The sequence below is a fragment of the Macrobrachium nipponense genome, chromosome 7, assembly GCF_015104395.2.
Source record: "Macrobrachium nipponense isolate FS-2020 chromosome 7, ASM1510439v2, whole genome shotgun sequence".
Classification (NCBI taxonomy): Eukaryota; Metazoa; Arthropoda; class Malacostraca; order Decapoda; family Palaemonidae; genus Macrobrachium; species Macrobrachium nipponense.
The window spans coordinates 108014867-108034866 of NC_061109.1; the positions used below are offsets into that span (position 1 = coordinate 108014867).

General features: G+C 34.0%; 1 protein-coding gene across 1 annotated transcript in view; it reads right to left on the minus strand.

The window, feature by feature from the left end:
* Positions 1-2717: 2717 nt before the first annotated feature.
* LOC135217509 (lachesin-like) overlaps positions 2718-20000 on the minus strand; it is a 473181-nt gene continuing 455898 nt past the window's right edge. The window contains exons 5-10 of the mRNA XM_064253464.1: positions 19997-20000; positions 15969-16060; positions 14950-15142; positions 6616-6672; positions 4540-4653; positions 2718-3879 (exon numbers count right to left, since the gene is read on the minus strand). The exon at positions 19997-20000 is cut by the window's right edge and continues 125 nt beyond it. Of these exons, the coding sequence (XP_064109534.1) occupies positions 3788-3879; positions 4540-4653; positions 6616-6672; positions 14950-15142; positions 15969-16060; positions 19997-20000 (552 nt within the window). The 3' untranslated portion in view covers positions 2718-3787. The remainder of the gene's footprint in view (positions 3880-4539; positions 4654-6615; positions 6673-14949; positions 15143-15968; positions 16061-19996) is intronic.

Below are 20000 nucleotides of genomic sequence, written 5' to 3' on the forward strand. Positions count from 1 at the left end.
TAAAAAATTATTGTATATAATTGTAGACTTGAAAATAAGCACACTTACAATACGGAATATCTTTTTATGAACGAAAGCTTTAGGAAATAAAGTTTTTATTGTATGTTTTCTATAAGATACAATGCTTGTTTTTAACAGAAATTTTAATATTGTTTGAAGAGCCTTAGCTTGGATTTTTATTACGTCTAAAAAGTCACACAAACCACACGTTAACACACACACACACATACATATATATATATATATATATATATATATATATATATATATATATATATATATATATATGTGTGTGGTGTGTGTGTGTGTGGTGTGTGTTGTGTGTGTGTACGCACGATTATAGGAAACGTTTAATTATAAGTGTAGTAAATGCATGCATGTAATGTATGATCGAAAATCCATGGGTCTCGTTCAATATCAGCCAAAATACTATGTAACGGGTGAAATAAAAAAAAAAAAAAAAAAAAAAAAAAATATATATATATATATATATATATATATATAATATATATATATATATATATATATATATATATATATATGGCGTGTATTATGAAGAAACGTTCCTTCAAAAATCTATTAAGCGCGTATGATATATTCTTTGATCACTTTTCCACAATAAATGAGAGACCTCTTGCAAGGATGGAAGCTTAGCATTCGGTATTCAAATTCGGTACAGCAACGAAACACAATGCATTTCTAACGATAAGACATTAACGTTAAGTAAGGAGTGAATATATGATATGTTGGCGAATGACCCGCAAAAGAGAGAGAGAGAGAGAGAGAGAGAGAGAGAGAGAGAGAGAGGGGAGAGAGCGAGAGAGAGAGAGAGAGAGAGAAGAGGGAGAGAGAGAGAGAGAGAGAGAGAGAGAGAGAGAGAGAGAGAGAGAGAGAGAGAGGTTTCATGTCATCAATGCAAGCCTTCGATTATTCATAAGTAATACTACTTTGCATCTCAAGACTTGTAAGATATATCAAGATACATACAGCAAAACGAAGCGTTTCAATGAAGCGCGAAACGGGGGAACTTGAATCTCACACAACCGGGTGTGGATAACGGGGAGCAGACTATGACATATGAACAGTTCGAGGATTAGTTTTGAATGATCTGAGCACGTAAGAAGTCGCCGTAAAGAAAATGTCTTACTTAAATTCTCGCAGTTGAAATCTTCACGACAATCTTCATCGATACTTCTCGCGAATAAAATGGCCAATCGTAATAAGGGTGTTTTGTGAACATCATTTGAAAGGGAACCTTTTTGAAATGTAGATGTTCTGCTTGGTTTATTCTTTAACCAAAGAATAGCCGTCAAGGACTTTTCTTAAGAAAAAGGGTGAACTTAATATTATTCATACTAAAGCTCTGACTTGAATATTTGGAATTTGGATATATTTAATTTGGAATATGCAAATTACCAAGAATCGACGTGAATTCGTAATCTATGACATAATGAATACCCGACTGTATGCGTAATTATGTGCTATTTAATCTTTGAGAACTAGGACTGGGGGGACGGATTAATGAAAACATTACAATTTCGTAAATTTTCGGGTAATGAAAAAAAGGGAAGACAACAGGATGCTAAATTCCGAATGAAATCTACCGGACAAGTATTATAATCTCTGCGTTTCAGCTGATTAAGAGAAATTTGTTTCCAGAAGCTAATGATTAACCTATTTAAACCAAGCAAGAACAAATCACCATTACAAAGAAGTGACTTTTTCTCGCTTATCGAAAACGATATCTCAAAAACATTCTACGTATACTAAATAAAGCCAGACTCAAGATATGAGGCCATGATGATCCGGCTCTTATTTGCACATGTCAAGTATTGAAGTCTAAAGGGGAAGTTGACTCTCGAACTTTTTTGGGAAAAGTCTGCCGTTTCTCAAAGACGTTCAGACTCATACTTTGGAAAGAAACATTCTCTTCTTTTCTGCAGACTACAAAGCTATGAAAATATAAAACATTTTTGAAGTGAGTGGGCTTAATGACAAAGAAGATCAGGCTTTCTTCTGGGCGCTAGCTTATAAAGAAGAGGGACCTTCTGCAATACAGCGACTCTTTCGTGCTACTCAGGGCAAGCCCATGTTCAGTTTATTTAACCAAGAAATGCTGACACCTTATTGGATGAATTGTAATAAAACAAAACAATACCAAGATAGATAACATAATATACGGCTAAAAAGGCAGAGGTGACTCCTTCAAAGGAGTCATATTCAGTATTTAGAAAAAAACTAAAGAGAATTAGAAATACCTGAAGTTCATATTTGTCTTCACTCCACACAATGTCTTCAAATCAACGTAATAAAAAACACTATAACGTCGCTACGCAAAAATGTTTTGTCTTTCTAAATGAAGTAAATATTTTTGGAAAATTAACGTTATGACATGAAATGTTATGTAATGGGTAGATACTACAGTATCCAGTATGACAATTTGTAATGTTTAATGAAACCCTGGCTTTTTTTAACTTATATATATATATATATATATATATATAATATATAGTATATATATATATATATATATAATTAACATATATATATATATATATATATATATATTATATATACATATAATATATATATATATATATGTATATATGATATATATATCTATATATATATATATATATATATATATATATATATATATAATATATATATATATATATATATATAAATATTTTGTGTGTGTATATATATAAGCGAAAATGGATTTTGCTAATAAATATATACATATGTGAAAAGATACAGTTATTGTTTAATATATATAAATAAATAGATCCCCATATATAGAGAGAAGAGCAGCGTTTTAATGCAGCATTATACCTTGATACTGCTTTTATAGAGGCCTTTCATCAGTAACTATCACTGTATAAATCAATCTCCCATTTTTTTTGTCTAATAAAAATATGAGATTAGGAAACTGAAGTTTTCACTACCTGATCGACTGACCTGTATGTATGTATGAGAGAGAGAGAGAGAGAGAGAGAGAGAGAGAGAGAGAGAGAGAGAGAGAGAGAGATTATTGTCGCAGAAATATAGGTAAGAAACCTGTTTGTAAACAACAGTGACATGAAGAAAATGCGATTACAATTATATGAAAGATAAAATAATGATCTAACCCAAAACCTTTGATATAAATGTTCACTTACTTTTAAAAGCTTGGAAAAGTTGAAATCTAGAACTAGGTTATTTCCTGTGAGGTTACATGGAGGTAGTCTATTCTGCATCTACTAAATCTGCTTCTTCTTTCATCCTGAATCCGTCTGACTTTTAGCCTTTCCATACTGCAGTTTTGGTCATAAACACATACATAAGCTTATAAACAAACAAATGTATGCGTGTGAAGTAGTCTACATGTGTATATACAAGTAATGACTTGGTCAGACTGCAGTCTTTTCGCTGAGTACCGTTTATCAGAAGGTGCTGTTCCGCTTTCCCATTAACAATGCTTACTTCATTTTCAGGTCCTTCACGTCACACGATGAGAAGGGTAAAATGTACATATCGCGTGTGTGTGAAAATCCTACAGATGAAAAGCTAACTGCTACCTCTGGTAACTAGCGATAGAAAATTATAGTTATTAATGACTGACGATGGGTTATTCATATTTCACTTGATGTGGAAGGACAAATAAGCAGAAGTCGATGCCAGCATTTTACAAGATAAAATCAGTAACTGGTGTAGCAGCACTAAGCGCTCCAAACGCTACATTCTTTCCCTAAAATATAAAGATCACAATTCCTAGAGAAGAGAGTAATTTTGGTCTTCTATTTTATCAGCAGGAAAGAAACTGTATTCCGAAGCAGATGAGCAGTAACGGAAGTGGATTTATGAACAATACAGTCACATGCAGGGCGCCATTAAGATCTGCAATAGAGAAAAAAAAGGCAATGTAAGAAAGTACCTAAATGCCGCTATCAGATAGGAAACACGAAGTCAAGTCAATATGAACAAACGTTTCAGTCAGAAAAGGAAGTAGATCAAGTGATTTCTTTCACAAACGTTAAGGTCAGAAAAGGTAGTAGATTAAGTTATTTCTGTCACAGAGTTGTAAACCAAGTTGCAAAAAATAACACATCATTCCGCATATTCTGATTTTGAAAAAGGTTTCAAGTAATTTCGGAATAAATGCTTTATGACAGAAAAGGAGTTAATAAATTTAGGAGTTCAGACATTGGCTAACAGTTACGCCTTCAGTCAAATTAGATTAGACATTGAGAGGATTATCCTGGAACTATATTAAGCTTAAAAAAAGTATGACTATAACTGACGTGAGCTTTAAAAACATACTACACTTAAATTAACACACCCTATAACACCTAAACTACTGAGAAACAAACAATATTCTTTCATTCTTGTATGGAATTCATTTTTCTTTAGAGTTTCGGAATCTGTTAACGAAAACGATATGATCTACATGATTAGTTATAACATTTAGCTTTCTAAAAACACGCACAGTAGTTTTCAGACTCATTAGCATAACAGAAACCACTGTAAATACCTAATTTGTTTCTGTCTCTCTCTTACCATGGGTTTCAGGGTGCGATGGTTGTGGCCCTGCGTTGGAGGACCTGTAGAGGTGACCCCCCCTGGCGGGATCGACCACCCTATGTTCATCGTGATGGGCAATCACTTCGTCATCTGAATGCACAAACAGAGAAAGCGGGACCGTAAATAACACTTAAACTACTTCAGTCAGAAGTTCTAATCAATCATCAATATTTCTTTGGAGATGCTACTAGGGGTTAGGTACTTCAAGACAAGGAGTAACGAAGGAGCGAAGGAAGAATGGCATGCAAAAGAACAAGAAAAAGGATATGGACAGAGAAAGGAGGGGCCGGGTGAAATCTGCATCAGGACGATGATAAAAAATTAAAACTTTGTAACTGCATGAAAATCATGCAATGTAATATTACGCTATCTTTAAAGAAAGCTTACTGACGGTATAAAATCTAGCCTAGATTACTATATTCACAGCCACTATGGAATATTTCTATGAGCAATACTTATCAGCGCCTATGAAAATTTCAGTTACGCTTACGACTAAGGAATTTACGATGTTAAATATCTTCTACGTCGTCGAGCTTAATTGAGATCAGCGCTCACCTCTTTTAAAAATAAATTTCAATTAAGGCCTTTTCTAGTCTAGGTCCATAGAACACTGGCCCAGCTATCATATGATAGACGACTGTTTGTCACGGAAAACGAAAAAATGAAATAAATGAAAGAACGCCCAAGGAACAGAAATCAAACGGGTACCTATAGCAGAGATAGCAAGGTGATCAAGTACAAGAGGGACAGATCTTAAGAAGCGAGGAAGGAGGTTCAGGGATTATACGAATTATTGTTTATATTTCTGTTAAGAAAGGAAACAAGGAAGACAACTGTAAGTCATATTAAAAGCCACCATAACTGTAGCACTGATAAAAGGGATGAAAAACATTTTGACATCAAACAAATGTATTTTACATCTTGAATTATGTGATCTACATCAGTTTAAGGTAACTCAAAACACCCTAAACCCTGACTGGTGTAAAATACAGAATGACAACTCTTTCAAAAAGAATCAAAAGACCCGGAGTGGGGAATACACAGAAAATGCACAGCTTCTGCATTCCAGGGATAATGAAGTCCTTTGTTTGAGCTTTTTCTTGCTCATGGCCATACTTCTATTTTCAGTAGAAGAAAGCGTCAGAAATTACAATTTCTCTCGTAGTAGACTGCAACATTTTGCTCTGATGTAACGGAGTGTAGTGATTCCTAGCAAAATGAACAGAGGCACAAGCACCAGCAAAAGTAGATAAAAAAACGACCGATGATCTCACTCCCTAGTTGAGTAGTTGGAGAACCTAAATTATACTGAACAAGAGGGGACGCGATAATTAAATGATACAAGTTAAAGCGATCATTTGCAGAAATGGCATAAAACCAGAGTTTCGACTGACATGCCATTAATCGTCTATGGAAAATCAAGGATAAAAGCTTGTATGGGAACACACACGACACACAAAATACCTTACCTAGCAAAGTATGGAGCGACTATAGGAAAGACATAGATCGAAAGGGCGAAGTCAAAGAAGTGGACATAAAGGTTCAGAAGGTTCGATAATTGGTATAAATCCAAAGAGAAAGGTTTAAGAATGCTGAATATGTAGAGGCGGAGATCAAGAACATCACGTGAATGTTCTAAAATGTGTTCCATCACATCAACAGCAGAAGTGACGACCTCTTTGTCTGCCATAGCAGAAATATAACTTCTCGGCCATAGAAGAACTAAACAATTTGTAAACGATATATCTGGTTTCATCAATAAGGAACGAGATACTAAAAGCATAGACCAAGATATAATGTATTTAGGGAAAGGAAAGAAGTCAATGAAACTGGTGAAAAAAAAACCTGATAGAATAAGAGAAGTTGAAAAGAGAATTTCAATGCAGATGACGAATCAGACATTCAAGATCAACTAAAGCGGTGTTGATTTTAAGGAAAGTACAGACTCCACCTTTAAAACGAAAATCAGTAGTAATTGCTGACGAAGGAAAAAGGTCAATATACAGTATTAAAACTATTGGATAACCATAGCAGGACAACAAAAGCACCCACCTTCAGTTTTGGAATTTTCACTTCGTATTTCTTTAGCTTTGGGTGGCATGTAGATTTCTGCAACAATAGAACAAGAAACATAAAAAATTTGTAATAAGAAAAAATGTTTGGACTTTGTATGATATGCATTGACTGTGACAATGACCATAGAACATGGATTTAATAGGTTATAGTGACCTATGAGAAAGACTAGAGGGAAGTCAGAAAAACTCCTATGTGAAGGAACGCCTCAAGTAATTTTCCACGTGTTTGTTCCGACCCAGCGAAGGGTTTCCATATTCAAATCAGGGTGAAACTGGCTGCATACCTAATGTTCTTAATGTCATAAGTATTTAGCCAATAACTCTTTGATTTATGTGGCTTCCATATAAGATCAGCAAAGAAATAGAAGGACATATTTATTGAATTGTTCAACATAATGATCTAAAATAACTGATTATGATATAGAACTATCAAGTATTTTAATAAGATCAGTGAGCCATATTTTAAAATTTATTAACCTCTGCAGAAAGTCCAAATATATGAAAGAACGATGATCTTCATCATCACCAGAATAATAGTATCGATTGTAATAATAATCACAAAATTATTTATACCTTAAGGTTACAAAAACACTGATCGTAATCCTTTGTCATCTCGCCAATTCCCCACAGATGACTACCCAGATATGTAGATTACAGTAATTGCATTAATTCCACTTGCAATAATGCCAACATTAGTGACAGTAACCACAGAAAATAAGTTCGTCTTGGATTGACGCTTCTTTAAGAAACGATCTGAACTCTCCAGGTTATTAGGACAAATCTGGAAAACTGCTTATTGATGGAACATGTCCCCTGGAACGAAGTTTTTGGTCGTACACAGGGGAGAGAAGGACCAACAAAGGTCTCGCTAGTCGAGTCCATCAATTACAGAGAAAGATCCTAATAAACCCTCCATAAAGGTTTTTGGTTTCAAAATAATTATTAATTAGGCAGACTGCTTTATATCTGAAATTGCTATATATTCTCTAGTTTGCATCCCGTTAAGTGCACAAATGGCATAATGATTTTAGACTGAACATTTAGCGTTTTCCAAATTGCATCAATAAACTGATTGGAATGAAAACTTATACTCTTGAACAACGACTGAATAACAGTTGGTGGGACTTTCAGAAAAATATCATCTATACAACTTGGAAAAACAGGTCTCACAAAGTTATCAATGCATAGTAATTGTACCTATTTCAATGAAGTCACTCAGTATATACCAGTATATTCGTAACGGACGCTATGCTCTATTTTCTTTCTCTCTGGACATAATATCTTAGCTGTCAAAGATAACAAATTCTCATTCATTCCAAGAACTCCTCAAGTGTTTTTGGATGAGTCAGAGTTGTTACAGCACTTTGACGATGTGTCATTCCGATGGCAAACACGACGCGAATTATAGTCATTACAGTGGAAAACAATTATGTTTACCATCTAATAACAAACATCCATAACATAAATGAGCAAATGTATATATAATGAAAATGAGTGTTCTGACCTTCAGTGTGTCTCTGGACCATTACCTTTAGGAAGAAATATCCATTAGGCTCTGAAATACAACTTCAAGTCTTAGACACTCAATCACAATGTCCTTTTCATCTTGCACAGCATGAATCCAGATTGACATGAAACGTAACACATGAGTTTCTTAAAGTGAAATACTCAAACGCACCCCAGCGACCACATGCAAAACCTACTCCATTTCTTTTCACTGATCTAAACACTTACTCCTCACTCTTCAAGGAACTTGCTTTCTTCAGAGCATAAGCAGTCATTTAGAATGCACGAGAGAGTATAGTTCTCCTTGAATAATGCTTGAGACCATTTGCTTAGAATGTGTAACAGTCGAGCATTCAGGTTTCTGTTACAAAAGGATACAAAGGTTGAATTGGGGAAAATGTCAGATTCTCTTCTGCAACGTATTAAAGCGGAACAAAATATGTGAAAAGGAGCATTTATGGATAATTAAAAATGTCCAGAACACAACTGAGTCGAATTTATTGGAAAGAGGTGAATATCAGGTTCTAGATTAAAGGAAATTTCCATCCAAATGAGGTCAATCTGAAAATGGTTCTAAAAACACAATGAATAGCAAAGAGAGTTCAGAAAATCAAACAGCGGTTCTCTGACTGTCTTGAGATTATTTTCATTCTCGTTATTACAATTTTTCTGAATTTTTCATCATACTTATCTTAACTGTTTTTGAAACAGCCTTCTGTGCCAGAGATAACAGACCCAACCCACTGAAATACAAGAAGACGCCATCACACCGGGGAAAACAAGACGGGTGATTACAGGAATTACAGGTGACGGCAATTACAGACACATATATGTGAGAACAAGGTCTGACACTGTGACGCCGAATATGATGGCGTTCGTTTCTCAAAACTATACTAACTTCTTTCCATTTTGAAAGGCATAATCAGGGTACAATTATGTGCTCTTACGAATGATAAAAACAACTTTTTGATAACAATTGAAAGGGGTGATTACTTTACTGAAAAAGTCATGTTCATTGCAATGAACATGAACATAAATTAACATTAGGATCTATAACTGTAATAGACGGCACATGATTTCAACTGTAACTCACTTACATGAAAACACAGTCTGATATTTTTTCTGGACTCTGACGTTAACCGCGCATGTATTCCGATAAAATGACTCCGAATTTCTTGCAAAAAATCGTAATTTTTTTCAGATATACTTTTATTCATGTGGGAAACAATCTTCTCTTCAATTTTCACCGGAGTTTACTAAAAAAAAAAATTTTTTTAAATAAAAACAAGGAAAATTCTTATTTCTGAGGAATAAGCCTTATCTAAATACAATATTCACTGATCCGTGTCTTTCAACTCCCTGAGAATTACAATGATTTCACATGACTCCAGGGAGTATCGATGTGTGATATGTCACAAAATGCCATCTAAAGTTTTTGACTTTAGACAATGAAAAGTAGCCTTTTTTTTTGGTCAAATGTTTCATTTCTTGCACCTTTAAAAGTCACGAAGTAAGGAGGACTTTAATGAGAGAGAGAGAGAGAGAGAGAGAGAGAGAGAGAGAGAGAGAGAGACTCATCCAAGAAAATCTTGTATATTACTACCTTCTCAGAACTCTACAAGATTACGAAATATTAAAGGAAGTTTGAACTGACATGTAATTTTACTGTCAAAAAAACAATCGTTGAAAGGGGAACTTTAGAGTCGGTATAATCAATTAATATTTATTAAGTGTCCCATGTAAACGACCTGAATATTCAGGAGACATTGCCACAGCAGAAGTTACCGAAAATTTGTTTAGGAGAAAAATCGCAAATGAAATAAGATGCATCTGTTAGTTGCTTTTTTTGGTGATCTTTACCATAGCTTGGGATATTACTGTTCAAAATTCCAAATTGTTGGGGAGAGAGAGAGAGAGAGAGAGAGAGAGAGAGAGAGAGAGAGAGAGAGAGAGAGAGAGAGAGAGAGAGAGAGAGAGAGAGAGAGGTTCTAAAATTAAATCTACGTCTTGGATTCCAGTTTCTTTTCCGCCTCTATTGTCTCTTTTACTAATGTATATTTTTTTTTGCCCTATAAGTCAAGTATTGCTCCTTCTACATATTCTTTCAATATAACCATGTATTCATTCTTGGGACATGTCTTAAACTTACGTTAATTCGTCATATACAGAGAGGCCTAAAGTATGATTCCTGAATAAATAATAAACGACGAGATTTCTATCACCAAATGATCAGAACGTTTGTGCATCATATAAAGTAACAAACCTGACATTGAATTGATCATGAAAAAAAAAAGAGTATTTCGTTTCAACATTCGTTTACTTGAACTTATAAATAAAATCTCGTCCTTTGACAAAGGACTCCATCCATTTCATATTACTAGATGAAAACAAAGGTCCAGAATACCACAAACTGAAGAGATGAATTTACCAGTTTTAACTAGGCTAAATGCCATACACACTCCACCTTCAACTATGATAATCCAGGTATTTGTTTCTCAGTATGATCAACTGTAATCTAGTGCTGAATCCATAAGATTTTCAACAAGTATCTACCTTGGTTTTCTGACATATTAGGTACATTATTGTTGCTCTCATTTCCAAAAGTATATTCATAGCACATCCCTCCAACTACCATCTTTCTCGTGCCTTCTTTTGTTCGTGGCTGACGATCTGACTGACGAGGCGTTTCTGCGTCAGATGTGTCGATCTACGTCCGACTTCCAAAGCTCTTTTCCTCTTCCCTGGCCACCTGTCATTCAGGCATTCAATCTCTTCGAGATTTCCGCTTACAAAATTGATTGCTTGGAGACCTTTAGTTCCGTCAATTCTGGCGTTTTTTTTTTTATTTCTTCACGGACATATTTCTTTTCCACATAAAGAAAAGATTGCTCGCGTTTCAGGACTTTACATCTGCGGCAGTGATTTTTATATCTTAGTCGGTTGATAAATTCTTACGAATGCCATAGTTATGAGCACCTGCGTTGAATTGTGCTGATCTTTCGTCATCTTCATAATGTCGAATAAATTACAGTAATAATATATATTCAATGGTGAAATGATTCATTTAAACTCCTAAAAAACATTCCGCTTTTGTTTTGTTTTTAATTTTGATTAAAGAATTAATATTTCTAAAAACCTGTTGCATGCTTGATTTTACCATTATTGCATGGAGGCCATTCCACAAAGATTATATCATCTTGAAAAAAAGATTAAAAATTTAACTATCAATTTGGAAAAGCAAACCATTTTATTTCAACGCGAATTATTTTTACTCTGACCTTTCCATTATGTCAAGTTCTGAGACAACTAAACTCATTTCTTATTCTACTCTTAGTCTGTCCTCGTATTCGTATTACTGAAACCCTCTTGGCGTTTCTGAGTTCTCAGTTTAGAATCAAGGGAAAGGCTGCAACGAAAACAACTCTGGTTTCTAAATTACAATACCATAATTGAAAAATAATCCAGCAAAAGGTAAAAAAAATTATAAAAACCAAAGGTCAAAATCTCGAAGCAGTGAATTTGCTCATGTATTTCTTTGAAAACATTCTAGACATATAATACAATATATATATATATTATATATATATTATATAATATATATATATATATATAATATGATATATATATCTATATATATATATATATATATGTATATATATATATATATGTGTGTGTGTGTGTGTGTATTTGTTATATATATATATAATATATATATATATATATATATATATATATATATATATATATATATATATATAAGGACAGGGTGACAAGGAGATAGCCGGTCATCAGGTGATAGTACATTTATTGCCGACGCGTTTCGTAACACATAGTTACATCATCAAGGCTAAAAGAGAAACAACACAAATTAAAAATACATGAAACATAACTTTGACTTAAATTTAAGTCTCAACAAATATACAAAAAAACATACATAAAATGAAAGCAATTTAAAAAGCACCTGCTAGACTAAAAAGTTGAAGACTGAGTGATTCGGAGAGAAAGGAGAAGCAGCGAAGAAAGCCGATTCAACCCAGATACAACTGTACAGAGGAGGTGTGTGAGTTCAACTGGGGCACTAACTGCTTAATAAACAACGACTCTAATATGAGCAGTTCGTGTAAACGGCTTGTTTGGCCCAAGACAGAGAAATCAGTATAATTGATGGTGGTTGTACAAATTTTTGCATGATTTCTGATATTTGAAAATTCTGGATTGGATACTCTGCAGCCAGTACGATGACTTACACCATTATGTGAATCAGCTCTGACTTTTAGCAGTCATTTAGTCGAACCCATGTAAGTCCCCAAATCACATCTGGGGCAAGTATATTTATATACGACTGAAGATTGCAATGCCCTTACCCTTATCAGGTTTAGTAATTATCAAGTTTTCATTTTTTGCCAGATTTTTCAGAATATCTAAGTCAGTTTAAGAAAGGTTTCCAGTTAGTCGTCAATTTTCTAAATGCCTGTTGAGTAATATCCGATAGTTGTGACTGTAATTTACTAATATCAACATTAAAAGGCTGATTTTTCAACCTGTGAAATAATGATTCTAAAGGCAGAAAAAACCTGTTGTAGTTTGGTTTGTAACAAGGCATGCAAAGTCCAATCCAAGAAATAATAGAAACTCTTCTCGTTTTGACAGTACATGAGAGGAGAGGTTAAATATTGAACTCACACTAAGGTTAAAATGAGGAAGGAGAACACCAAGGCTTTGTAATTTTATACTATGGCATCGTTGAATACTGGTAATATGGTCAGAAATGTTTTTGTTACACAGAATTTGAAAAATAATAAAATCAATGAAAGACAGGGTGCTTCGAACACGTTGAAATAAACATTGTACAGCAGATAAATGTTTAGTCACATAAAAGTTTTTTGTATTACACAATCAAGGCTAAAAGAGAAACAACACAAATTAAAAATACATGAAACATAACTTTGACTTTTCCGATAACTGGTTTCCCTCACATGTTTTCTTCAAACATTGCAAGAATTTTCTAAATAAGAAATTATCGGACTCCCCTTCCATAAGCACTGTTCCACGAAAGAAACTATATGCCAGTATTCCATACATCCAAGACGACAAATTTAGAAGGAATCTCAAGTCTGCAATTGAAAAACACTTTAATATGTTGCAAGTTATATTAATTCCAAAAAATCCCCTTACAATAGGATCACTTTTCAAAGACAGGCTCTGCCCAATATTGCAATCTTCAGTCGTATATAAATATACTTGCCCCAGATGTGATTTGGGGACTTACGTGGGTTCGACTAAACGATTGCTAAAAGTCAGAGCTGATTCACATAATGGTGTAAGTCATCGTACTGGCTGCAGAGTGTCCAATCCAGAATTTTCAAATATCAGAAATCGTGTAAAAATTTGTAAAACCACCATCAATTATACTGATTTCTCTGTCTTGGGCCAAACAAGCCGTTTACACGAACTGCTTATATTAGAGTCGTTGTTTATTAAGCAGTTAGTGCCCAAGTTGAACTCACACACCTCTGTACAGTTGTATCTGGGTTGAACAGGCTTTCTTCGCTGCTTCTCCTTTCTCTCCGAATCACTCAGTCTTCAACTTTTTAGTCTAGCAGGTGCTTTTTAAATTGCTTTCATTTTATGTATGTTTTTTTGTATATTTCTTGAGACTTAAATTTAAGTCAAAGTTATGTTTCATGTATTTTTAATTTGTGTTGTTTCTCTTTTAGCCTTGAAGATGTAACTATGTGTTACGAAACGCGTCGGCAATAAATGTACTATCACCTGATGACCGGCTATCTCCTTGTCACCCTGTCCTTCCATATGCTGTGGCCTGCTTTCGCCAACGTTTTCTATATATATATATATATATATATATATATATATATATATATATATATATATATAATATAAAATGAATCATGAAAATATGGAACGTGATGAATATACGAATACAGACAAATTCCATGAAGGAAAGAAAAACGCTGGAGTTTTCTAAGACCTTTCGATTTCTTGTCCTTTACCTAGCAGTAAAGGATAAGTAAAGTACAAGTCGAAAGGCCTTGCAAACATTCTTCGTTTCTTTATTTTCCGTGGAACTTGTCTTTAGATATATATATATATATATATATATATATATATATATGTGTGTGTGTGTGTGTGTGTGTGTGTGTGTGTGTGTATAGTGTTCTGTTCTAGAATTAAAAATGTATAGTACTGTATTGACTTTATATCATGCTGTACTGAATACGCACAAGAAGTACAGTAACCAACTTACAACCAATTCAACATATGCATATATATATAGTATATATGTATATATATATATATATATATATATATGCATGTATGTATGTATGTATGCAAACATACATACATCCATACGTACATACATACACACATATACATATATATATAAACTCCTTTAAACATTCTCTGCATATAAACGACTTACTAGGGCAACATTCCCGAGATTTACAATTTGTAAAACTTCTTATTCTAGCATATAATGAGTAACCTTTTATCTAAATCGCTTTCAAATTGCACAGTATGACTATCTGCAGATATCATGCCATTTTGGAATGCACTGACAATCATAAATGCAATGACCTTTCTGAGGCAAATCAATTTCAAAATATTTATTTTCCCATTGTGATGCTCCTCTTTGTACAAAGATGCTCATGTCTTACCACTGAAAACATTATCCAAATCCTTCAGTACTGCAATACTTAAGGTTGTCTGTGTACATTATTTGACAGCAAACAATAAAGGGATCATTGCGAGAAAGCTTCAAAGCTGTGCCTCTAGATGTACTCACCGTTTAATTTGATGTCGCCCTCTGTCTCTCCTAAGGAGTTCTTGGCGACACACTTGTAGGTCGTGTTATCATTCCGAGAGAAGTTGTAGATAGTAAGCTGCATGTGGATCATGTAGAAGTCCTCGATTATTTCTGCATGGTACTTATCTGAATTCAGTAACATCATGTCCTTTTTCACCCAGTAAGTTATAGCCTGAGAAGGAGGTAGAAAGTGGGAGAAAAGTAAAGAGATTAGTTGGCACATTTCTATTAATTTATGTATTTTCCTAATTTTTTATGTCAAGATGAAATATCTTCACTGAGGTATCACAGAATTCATCATCCAGTACTCTATGTACAGTAGTAAGCATCGGTGCGCCGCAGATACTACCAAACCCAAAGAAGTACTATTTACTGTAGTATTAATGAGGAAAATTCTTCAATAAAAGCATTTCTGGATGTTACATTTTAAGAGAAAATCCGTATTTTATCTAACCGACAGTGATCATGCATTTCAAGGAATGCTATGGAAACAATAAAGAAAAAAACTAACACAGAGATATCGCCTTATCACGGCCATATGACAAGTAAGCTTCAAAAATAAACCACGACCTTGGTGATATGAAAATGAAACTTAATTGCTTGGAAATTTGTCAAATGCAATCTGACGAAAAACCAAAAATAAAACACAAAATTTCATACACTTTTTCATGTATATTCAAAAGCTTTCTACAAAAGGTATGAGTTATTGACATTTCTTAAGGAAAAACCGTTCACATAATTTCTTTGGGAGCATAAGTGATTGACGATCAATAATTACCATGAAGGAAAGAACCATGAACTTTTTTTAAAGCAGTACCTACTTGCATCCTCAACGACTGACTCGTTTTCCTTCGAATACATAAAATTTTGAAACAAACTGTTTCCGATTGAACAATATTTACCGGTAGTAATAGGATTACGATTGTAAATGCATAAAGAATGTGTGAATGTCTTGATGTGACGTTAATATGAATGAAGTTACCATTTAGAAGACTTACCTTTGGGTATGCTTCGATGAAACACTCTATCGTGACATTGTTTCCAATAGGGACTCCAACCAGTTGGTTTGGGACATGAATTTGAGGCGGAACTGAAAATATATAAAAATGCTTTTCTTAAAATCTGAACAACTCTAGAATGAGTGGTTTCATGTTTGGTAAATACTTGAATATATTAAAAAGGTAAGTATGTGTTTGTATGCATACCTTATAAACAGATGTAGACGTGCAATAAAGAACATTAGAATACAATTGCGCTCATATTTATTATTACCTATTATTTCTGCTAGGCAGCTACTCACAAAATGCAGTATTCATAAAAAAAAAAGTTTAGATCTAATGGATTAGTTGTTTGATAGACTGCCAGTGCTTAACCCATTCCACCATGGAGAAGCTTGGGAATTTACTTAAGCTCAAACATACATATATCTACCAATTTTAGATACAAGAGCAGGATCCCATTGATCAATTCCTGGTACTGTAATAGCCACAATGATCTCTTTAAGCCTTATTACTCAAACCTATTGATTCCATTCACAGTCGGCTAGCTCAGCAATTCCTTCAGAAATTTCTTCTTTTGCTTACATAGCCAACTCTCTTCTCTTGCAAAGCTCCTACTAACCTATCCAGTGATATGCCTCTACCTCACCCTACCTTCATTGTTCCACGTACTCTATAAAGATATGTACTAAGCAGTCACTTCCAATATTCCACCATCCACACTAACATACATTACTCCACCATCCTGACTTCATATTACTCTTTTAAGCATTTCCCATCCACTTTTTCTAAACATATTTCACTTCAATCATAAATATTGTAACTTATCAATAACTTTTCTCCTACAGCTTCGACAGTTGTTGCATCAAATATCTATAAATTTTATTAGAAGCTTTCTCCAGGTGCATGTGTAACTCGATCCACGCAGCTTTCCTGTCGACACCCCTTCTGTTTATTGGTCTTACTTCCTTAATCAAAACCTTACCATACACACGTTCCTATCTATGCTAAGTAAAGATACATCAATAAATTATATAACCATCTCTACAACCTTTCCATTTGCTGTTATTAACCATTAACCGATTAAATCCACCTCTAGTCTGTGAACTTTGAATCCAAAAGAGGATAAATAATAGCTGATTTGTTACCGTCTTTAGCAGGAATCGATTTTGCTCTGACGAAAAGAGTTAAAATTTTTACCACTCAGCCACCAGAAGTGAAAAAAGGCACTTTTCATTCACAAGCAAATACTTTCTAAATTAGGGGGCAAATCAACAGCTTAAAATAATCTACTTCCATAAAGATGAAGATACCTATAAAAAAAGTGTGTACCCTAGTTAATACTTAAATCAGAATCTCCACTACCGTATTTCCAGTAGCATAAAGTGTGAAAGGCAACAGAGAGTAATTATATAGCTAAAGAGAAGGAGGTTAAGCAAAAAAAAAAAAATATATGATAAAAAATAAATAACGCATGGGAAAGGTTAAAAATATCTTGCGTGTATTATTTATAAATAAATAAACAGATACATGTAAATTTATATATATTTATATAATTTATATATATATATATATATATATATATATATATACTACATAATTATATATATATATATACTCTATACATATATATATATATGTTATATATATATATATATATATATATGTATATAGATATATATATATATATGTATATATATATATATATATATAGATAATATATATATATATATAGTATTTACGGCATTTCCCATAAGAAGGGGTAATTCCCTAGAATACAAAGGATAATGAACACTGCTGTAATCACATCAAAGCTGCTAAATCGAGGATGAACCCCCAGTGCGGAAAACTTCAACAACAATATTAGCAGCTTCATACACCTACACAGAAGGCTGATCAGCAAAGTATCGAACCTCCCACATACAGTGACGTTCAACCCTATCTTTCACAGACTCTCTCTTCTTGGGATGTTGAAGTCTATCCTTTCCAAAACCTCTTTCATGCCATCTATCTACCCCTTTCTAGGGTTCCCCTCCCCCTTCCACCTTACATATCCGGATCTTCACCAAACTAGCGTTTTCAATTCTTTCCATATGACCAAACCACCTCAAAACATTGATACTTAGTTTCATCTGCTCTAAGCCTTGTATTACTGTTTTACATGCTACACATACCACTTCATTTCTAGTTTCCATATTTTTTTCATCCACAGTTCTCTTCCATAAAAGTTAGTTGGCTCACTAATCTGTTCATATGTTTCAACCTCAGCTTCCACACTGCCCAAGTTTCCTCCCAAACCTTTGCCCAAATCCTGCCTACCTTTCGTTCTTCACCTGTTTTGCAATTGACCTCTTCTCTCATCCTACCATCATCTGAAACACTGACTTCTAAACACCCATAAGAATCTATTGCTTCCATTCGTCCACTGTCCAAACCAATATTCACTGCTGCCTCTTTCAGGTTGCCTTTTACTCTCATAACCATGCTCTTGTTCATATTTACTTTCAAACTTATTCACTGGTTTCTGCAATTTTTTTTTCTTCACTACCCTCATCAGTCATATCATCTGCAAACCCTAATCACTTCACATTCATTCACAACTCATTTTCTTATCTCACAAGTTAGTAGCTACAACTACTGTCCTTTCTTTAATGTTTCACGTCACTCCATCCATAAAGATATCAACTCAAAGAGGATTCACTGCCAAATCAGTTCTTATTGCTATCAGCAACTTTCGCTCTACATCATACATTCTCACCACCTTCTATATTGCTTCTCCATCAGTACTACCATCAGCTTTCTCTAGATCTATGTATGTCACATACAGATATTCCTCTTACTTTCAAACTTCTCACATAACTGTTTCATAAAAAATAACTCTGTTTCGTATACCCTCTTCTTTGCTTAAATCCACACTTTACTTCCCAATCCATCTGTAGCCTGGGTAACCTTTTTAATTATAATCCTAAGAAACACCTTCCATGGCATACTCAATAAGTACTGGCCCCATTATTCTCAGTCTCCTCAATTACAAATACCCTTATATAGATGAATGTTTCCTTCGGAATATTTCCATAGTCAGACACTCAATTACACAAACCCGAATGTGCTAAAGCATCTCACCTGTAATTCCATCATCTACTGCAATCTTTACATTTTCAACCTCCTAATCACCCAACTTAAATCTTTAACGGTAACTTTCCGAGGTAATCTGGAGCTTACACTGCCCTTTCCATGCTTGCATCATTTTGTTGTTCCTCTCTTCTATCTTCAAAATCTATAAATTCTTATATTACTTACTCTCAAGATTTGGACTGTACTATTCTTTTCAGGCAGCTCAACTCCATTTGCACATTTTATTCGGAAATTCATTTGTTCATTAACTTTTCTCTTGCACTTCCTATTCTCCAAGTAGTTATTGATCACCGTTTACCCCCTTTTTAACTACATGTTCTCTTCTTACCTCTCACCTTCTTCTTGACTATTCTCTACACGAACTTTCCTTCCGTCTTGCATCTGCGCCTAAAATAATCTTTTCCCCTTACTAGACTTCTCGTTTCCGCATCCAGCAACTCACTGTTTTTACTGTCTTTTCCCGGATTCCCAAAACCACAGACCCAGTGACTCCACGATTTCATCCAGAATTTTACACGCTGTTCAGAATTATGCTCCTTCAGCTTCTCTGCCTTTGATTGTGGCTCAATTTCTGTCCATTCTCTTCTTATTTCCTCTTCATCAAAATCATTTGTCTTGATTTTCCTTATAGCCATAAACATATATATATATATATATATATATATATATATATATATGTATGTATGTATGTATGTATGTATGTATGTATGTATGTATGTATGTATGTATGTATTTATGTAAAGTTTCTTTCGTACTCTTGGCACATTCAATAAAGTTATCAGATAATAACGTAGCTTTACTTACTGAAATCTATATATTGGCCAAAACATACAAATGATCATTACAGATTTCCTCCAGCTCTTAGAATAGAATAAAAGTGCCATTATACTTACACTG